Source organism: Thamnophis sirtalis, unplaced genomic scaffold (assembly GCF_051295495.1).
Source record: "Thamnophis sirtalis isolate CommonGarterSnake01/CBP01778 unplaced genomic scaffold, rThaSir2_p1.2 scaffold_13, whole genome shotgun sequence".
Classification (NCBI taxonomy): domain Eukaryota; kingdom Metazoa; phylum Chordata; class Lepidosauria; order Squamata; family Natricidae; genus Thamnophis; species Thamnophis sirtalis.
The window spans coordinates 4313464-4321052 of record NW_028261393.1 but is presented as its reverse complement, the minus strand read 5'-3'; the positions used below and the strand labels follow the sequence as shown (position 1 = coordinate 4321052).

Sequence of the window (7589 nt, the reverse complement as noted above, 5' to 3'; positions counted from 1 at the left end):
GATAGATGGATAGATGGATAGATGGAGAGATGGAGAGATGGAGAGATGGAGAGATGGAGAGATGGATAGATAGATAATAGAGATAGATAGATAGATAGATAGATAGATAGATAGATAGATAGATAGATAGATAGATAGATTTTTTCCAAGAAAATATTCTTCAGGTTAGAAAGATACAAAAGACTAAAAGGCATGCCATAATTCAGAGCCTCTGCCACCAAAAAATGGACCACACTCTGGCAGAGGGTTGCAGGAGGCCATTCAGCTGAAAACGGCGCTTGGGAGCGCGTTTTCGCTGGCAGAGCGCTCGGGCCGCCACAGGGACCCCCGGACACGGGTGACATCGAGCGGGCCTTACACACACACACACACACACACACACAGAGATACACAAAGCCAAACACAACTCTGATGCGGCCCTCAACGAAATCGAGTTTGACACCCCTGCTCTATGGCTTGAAAAAGTGGGGAATGACAAACAGCCCTAATCAAACTGGCCACATCCGTATATTTTATTATCTGCTGATTTTCTCGGTAGAGATCAGGCAAGATTCTGCTTGCGGAAACGCCCATCATCACTGATCTGGTGAACCCCCGGTGTATTTTTCAAGGGTTTCAAGAATTGGAGCGATGTACGGCTGCAGCTGCTGGTTGATGGTCTCCACGCCTTCCTTCACCTTCTTCTGGACATGGTCCGTAGCTGGTTGTAAGGAATCCACGAATTCTTGCAATTCCCTCTGGAGGGTTTGGACCAACGGAGCCAACTCTTTGGTCAGCCTTTCCAGAAGCTTCTTGAGCTTCTCGCTCAACCTCGGGTTGAGTTTCTCAACCGGGGTGCTGATGGCCTGACGCAGAGCCTCGGAATAGGGCCCCACCTTCTCCAGGACCGAGTCCACAAACGGAGCCATGATGGAGTATAGGGATTCGGATACCTTGTCTGTGACGGGGGCCACCCGTCTCTTGAAGTTGCTTAAGGTATCAAGGCCTTTCTCCACCAAGCCCATGGACATCTCAATGGCCGTATAATAGGCTCTCGGGACATCAGGAGGCAATTGAGACTCCAAGTAATTCAAGCGTTCACTTAGTCTTAAGTAGGTGTGGCGAAAACGGTCTCTGCGAAAGAGAGAGAGAGAGAGAGAGAAGAAAATGGGTTTTGGGAGGTCCAGATGAGAGAGAAGAGCTACGTTACAGAACAGGAAGTTCCAGATAATGGGAAGAGGGAGGGAAAGAAAGAAAGAGAGAGAGGGAGGGAGGGAGGGAGAGGGAGAGGGAGAGGGAGAGAGAGAGAGAGAGAGAGAGAGAGGGAGGGAGAGAGAGAAGAAAATGGGTTTTGGGAGGTCCAGATGAGAGAGAAGAGCTACGTTACAAACAGGAAGTTCCAGATAATGGGAAGAGGGAGGGAAAGAAAGAAAGAGAGAGAGGGAGGGAGGGAGGGAGGGAGAGGGAGAGGGAGAGAGAGAGAGAGAGAGAGAGAGAGAGAGAGAGAGGGAGGGAGAGAGAGAAGAAAATGGATTTTGGGAGGTCCAGGTGAGAGAAAAGAGCTACGTTACAGAACAGGAAGTTCCAGATAATTGGAAGAGGGAGGGAAAGAAAGAAAGAGAGAGAGAAAGAGAGAGAGGGGGGGAGGGAGGGAGGGAGGAAGGAATGGGAGGGACGGAGGGAAGGAAGGAGGGAGGGAGGAATAGAAGCATGGGTGGCTGGATGATATAGAAGATAGAGATAGCTGAGAAAGGGGGGGGAGATATGATAGATAGATAGATAGATAGATAGATAGATAGATAGATAGATAGATAGATAGATAGATAGATAGATAGATGCAGTAGATAGATATAGATATGATAGATATAGAAGATAGATAGAGATATAGAGATATAGAGAGATATAGAAGATAGATAGTGATAGATAGAAAGATAGATAGATATAGATACATAGATATACGGTATAGATAGATAGATAGATGATAGATAGATAGATGATAGATAGATAGATAGATAGATAGATAGATGATAGATAGATAGATAGATAGATAGATAGATAGATAGATAGATAGATGGTATTTAGCAGGTTCTGACCAGTTCTGGAGAACCTGTAGCAGAAATTTTGAGTAGTTCGGAGAACCGGTAAATACCATCTTTGACTGGCCCCACCCCCATCTATTCTTTGCCTCCTGAGTCCCAGCTGATCGGGAGGGAATTACATTATCCTTCCCCAGCCACGTCCACCAAGCCATATCCACCAAGCCATGCCCACAGAACTGGTAGTAAAAAAAATGTGAATCTCACCACTGGATGGATGGATGGATGGATGGATGGATAGGTAGATAGGTAGATAGATGATAGATAGATAGATAGATCCAGAAAATGTAGATAGATTGATGGAAGGATAAGATCATAGATACTGTAGATGATAGGTAAGTAGATGATAGAGATAGATGATGGAGATAGATAGATGATAGATAATAGAGATAGATAGATAGATAGATAGATAGATAGATAGATAGATAGATAGATAGATATAGATATAAGATAGATAGAGAGATAGATAGAGAGATAGAGATAGAGAGAGAATAGATAGATTGATAGGTAAATAGACAGATAGATAGATGATAGATAGATAGATAGATAGATAGATAGATAGATAGATAGATAGATAGATAGAGATAGATAGATAGATAGATAGATAGATAGATGTGGATAGATGGGTGAAAGATGATAGAGGATAAGTAGATAAATGATAGATAGATGATAGTTATAGATGATAAATAGATAAATAGATACATAAGGAAAGGAAAGGGCTGCAGGAAGGAAGGAAGGAAGGAAGGAAGGAAGGAAGGAAGGAGGGAGGGAAGGAAGGAAGGAAGGACAAAAAGGAAGGAGTTTTCATTATATCTTCTCAGGGGAAAAAAAAACAGCCGCAACCTGCAACTGTCAGCCAGTAGTTAGCAGCAATTGCTAGCAGAAAACCAGCTGACTGGCCTATTTTCTTTGCTGGCAGGCAAGGCGTAAGATGTGCTTTTCTTTCTGTCTCCCCCCCCCCCCCATCCCACAGCTCCCCATAGCATGGGATGGCCAGCTTTCTTACAGCACTGATTGGCTGAGCTCCAGGTTCTCGATGTAGTCAATTTGTTCATTCACGATCCTGGTGACATTCTGCATGTATTCTAGCAGCTCCTGGTTTAACTTGGCCAGGTGAGGATAGGGCTCATCTCGGAGGACGTACGCTTGGCAACCTGCGCGAGAAAAATAATAATAGTAATGAAGGTAACCTTGTGTTCTACTGCAAAAAAGTAGAGGATTTGGGAGCAGGTATTACGTCTCTGTGCAATTTATGTTTGTTGAAATTAAATTCATTAAATTAATTGAGAGGGTGCCTATATTTCAACTGTTGCAATATACGTGCAGGCATGCATTAGCTATGCTGAAACACGTATAGAACAGAAGCAATGATTAACCATATGATTAGATCAGTAAAACAAATTGTTTAACTCTAGACACTAAGCAGATCAGTAATCACAGACTTTTAATTATAAGCGTTGATTAAATCAGGGGTTACAACTGTTTAACTCTCAAACATTAATTAAGGATTAGAAGTTTGCATGCTAGTAAAAGATTTATTGACTATGAGTATTCTTTCAGTCTACATGGAAGTACCATATACCATAGAATTGTACAACCATGATTGGTCCACATAGACCATGTGAATCCACCTTTTCCTTGTGTATGCTCAATAAAAGAGGCCTCCGGATTCTATTCCGTGTCGGCCCATCCCGAGAGAGACCTGCCTCTGAGTCTTCTTTCATCATTGGCTTCATGGGCGACCCGCGGAGAAATCGCATTCAACAAATTAATAAGAGCAACAATAATATTAATCATAGCAATAGCAGTTAGACTTATATACCGCTTCATAGGGCTTTCAGCCCTCTCTAAGCGGTTTACAGAGTCAGCATATCGCCCCCAACAATCCGGGTCCTCATTTCACCCACCTCGGAAGGATGGAAGGCTGAATCAACCCTGAGCCGGTGAGATTAGAACCGCTGAACTGCAGATAGCAGTCAGCTGAAGTGGCTGCAGTACTGCACCCTAACCACTGCGCCACCTCGGCTCTTCATAATACACCATAGGCATTGACGAATTTGCCATCCGTCAATTGCAGAAGGCGGCTTTACTTAGAACTGCTTCCATTTTGCGACGAGATCTGTAACATCGGCAAACATCCAGATTTGCCTATCCCAGGCCCTTGGTAAGGATTCGTTGGGTAGACAAAAATGCCAAACCCAACCTGAACATCTGTCTGTCTGTCTGATGATTAATAATAATAATAATTTAAAAAAACTGGAAAAAATAATAAAAAAAAAACACCAAATATCACGACCTGGCCATAGAAGCTACGTGATTATGGATGAAACATGTGACGGTGATAACCATTGTCATCGGGGCACTTGGTACCATGTCCAAGAAGTTTAGAAAACACGTTAAGAAATTGCAGCTTCCATAATGAAATGATAACCTTAATTAGTAAAAATAACTTCGATGTAAATTGTAATTTGGGACTTAGGAAAAAGACCTATAAATTTTATTAATAAATTCTGGTTTAGCAGCTTGCTATAAAGGTATAATCTCTTTTGGGCCTGATGAGAGGAGAGGTGATATAAATAGTAAATAAATTGTAGTTAACTACAATAATAACAAGGAAATGTTAATGGATAATAGCAATAGCAATAGCAATAGCAGTTAGACTTATATACCGCTTCATAGGGCTTTCAGCCCTCTCTAAGCGGTTTACAGAGTCGGCATATTGCCCCCAACAACAATCCGGGTCCTCATTTTACCCACCTCGGAAGGATGGAAGGCTGAGTCAACCTTGAGCCGGTGAGATTTGAACCGCTGAACTGCAGATAACAGTCAGCTGAAGTGGCCTGCAGTACTGCACCCTAACCACTGAGCCAACTCGGCTCTTAATGTTTAAAGATATATACATGTTGTACCAGTAAAAGCAAATTGGACATAAGCTTTGATTTGTGAGTTGGCGGGGGGGGGGGAAAGAGGAGGGAATGCGTAGATATCCTACTAACTCACTTCGTTTTAGAATATGTTATAAAGGTGTAAAGTCATTGGAGGTTTATTGAGATTGTGAATGTATGCCAGTAGGTGGTTGTGTCTTTAAATACAAATGATTTTAGATAAAAGCACGTTTAAATAACTGTAACCAAATGAGAATTGTGGTACAGCGATAGTAAAAATACATAAATTTTTAAAATGTGCAATTCAATTTGAATGAAGGATAAGTAAGGATTGTGGAAGAAACGCACGAAATGCATTTGTTACCAATCAACATGCTTTCTGCAAGATGTAACGAAAGATGATTCTTTTCTTTTTGTTTAATTAAAACAATAAAACTTTTAAAAAAAGAAAGAAATTGCAGCTTCCTGAAATAACACCAGCGGAACTGCCAAAAACTGCACTACTCGGAACATCTTAAGAAGGTCCTTGATTGGAGCAGCATCCCATATCAACCATTAGCACCAGTCAGTAGCATCTGTGCTGCATTTTTGAATGCTCAGTTGACTGAGTTTCATGTTTAATGAATAATTATTGAATTTGTATTTGTATTTGGTTTATTTGTATGCCGCCCTTCTCCAGGAGGGACTCAGGGCGGCGAACAACTCAAAGGGGAAAGGGAACATAAACAGTACACATAATTAAAATGCACGAAAATCACACAGCCATACCAGTCGAGAGGGGAGGGGAACTCATCAACCCCAGGCATGCTGGCACAGCCAGGTTTTGATGGCTTTCCGGAAGGCCTGGAGAGAGGTGAGGGTCCGGATCTCCGCGGGGAGTTCATTCCAAAGGGCCGGAGCTGCCACAGAGAAGGCCCTCCCCCGGGTAGTAGCCAGGTGGCATTGGCTGGTGGACGGAACCCGGAGGAGGCCGACCCTGTGGGATCTGATGGGTCTTTGGGAGGTAATTGGCAGCAGGCGGTCTCTCAAGTACCCAGGTCCAATCCCATGAAGGGCTTTATAAGTTACGACTAGCACTTTGAAGCGTATCCGGAGACCGATCGGTAGCCAGTGCAGCTCGCGGAGGATAGGTGTAACGTGGGTGTACCGAGGTGCACCCACAATCACTCGCGCGGCTGCATTCTGGACGAGTTGAAGTCTCCGAATACTCTTCAAAGGCTGCCCCATGTAGAGCGCATTGCAGTTAAAATTAACAACAGCAACAACAGTAAATATTTTTATCGCTATTACTACCGAGGTTGGGTTTTTACAACAAACCAATTCCCATCTCCAACACAGCGCACAACAACCGAAAATAAAAGAGGGATTTCGGTAGATGTGGCAATATCTGGAGATAGTAAAATCGAAGAAAAAGAATGGGGGAAAAAATGATAAAACACAGACATCTAATGATCAAAATGGATAGATTATATCAAAGGTCTTCAAAGTAATCTCTATAGTTATTGGTTCAGTTCAGTTCAGTTTATTTCATTTATATGCTGCCCTTTACCCCCGAAGGGGACTCAGGGCGGCTCACAACTCAACCAGGGAAGGGGAATACAGACAAAAAGAAATTTAAAAAACAAAGCATAACAATGCATAATTTAAAAACACACAACAGTCATACCATTCGAGACGGGGGGGGGCAACGGCTCTTTAGCCCCAGGCCTGTCGGAACAGCCAGGTTTTAAGGGCTTTGCGGAAGGCCTGGAGGGTGGTGAGGGTTCGAATCTCCACGGGGAGTTCGTTCCAGAGGGTCGGAGCAGCCACAGAGAAGGCTCTCCTCCGGGTAGTCGCCAGTCAACACTGGCCGGCGGATGGAATTCGGAGGAGGCCTAATCTGTGGGATCTGATCGGTCTAGTGGAGGTGATTGGCAGCAGGAGGTCTCTCAAGTACCCAGGTCCAATACCATGGAGGGCTTTATATTGGTGCATTAGAGGAGGAGGCGAAGAAAGATTAAACACTCTTTTACAAGAAGGAAACATTTCCAGCTATATTAACAGTGTGAACTCCTAAGGGGAAATCCAGGAAAAGAAATTGCCAACCCAGCCAAAAGAGATTTCAGCCTCCGCCAAATCCAACCCCTCACCTGAGAAGACGACAAAAATCAGAATGAGGAACTTCATGGTGGCTCCTGGAACCTCTTGAGATATTCCACCGGAGGAAAGCAGATATTGTATTAGAAGCGCCAAGAGGGAGCTTAAATGAACACTTCCATCTCTGCTTCCCGTCAATCATTAACACAAGGCTGGCATCTGGAATGTCTCTGGATGACGGACCCTTGAAGGTCGTCTTTACTTAGAACATCTGGAAGACAAAAGAGGATGCAATAAACAAGAAGGGCCTTCGATAAGATACGTAAGGGGACATCAAAGAAGGTGGATTTCGCTGATCCACCTTCTTTGTCCGCTCTATCTCCACCAAGCAATAACCTTGGAGATGTTAAGCATCAGCTTTATGAGTCAATCTTTGCAGATACCAACAAGGGTTGAAGGATTCCTTACGTCTTACATCTGGAATTCAATTCCACCGACTACATCTTCCATGCAACCGATGAGCTTCACCACGACCGAGCTTCTGAAAGCCGCC

At 43.6% G+C, this 7589-nt stretch overlaps 1 protein-coding gene across 1 annotated transcript; it reads right to left on the bottom strand.

Moving 5' to 3' along the window:
• Positions 1–482: 482 nt before the first annotated feature.
• Positions 483–7298, bottom strand: LOC148042905 (uncharacterized). The gene is made up of 3 exons (XM_087727693.1): positions 7090–7298; positions 3082–3229; positions 483–1113 (listed from the first exon to the last, which is right to left on the bottom strand). The coding sequence occupies exons 1-3, from the start codon at positions 7124–7126 to the stop codon at positions 576–578; spliced, it is 723 nt and encodes a 240-aa protein (XP_087583819.1). The 5' UTR covers positions 7127–7298; the 3' UTR covers positions 483–575.
• Positions 7299–7589: the final 291 nt, after the last annotated feature.

Coding starts and splice junctions, on each gene's coding strand:
- LOC148042905 (XM_087727693.1), bottom strand. CDS start 7,126: ATGAAGTTCCTCATTCTGATTTTTGTCGTCTTCTCAG. Junction 3,230..7,089: donor GATTTTTGTCGTCTTCTCAG/GTGAGGGGTTGG, acceptor TTTCTCGCGCAG/GTTGCCAAGCGTACGTCCTC. Junction 1,114..3,081: donor GAGCTCAGCCAATCAGTGCT/GTAAGAAAGCTG, acceptor TCTCTTTCGCAG/AGACCGTTTTCGCCACACCT.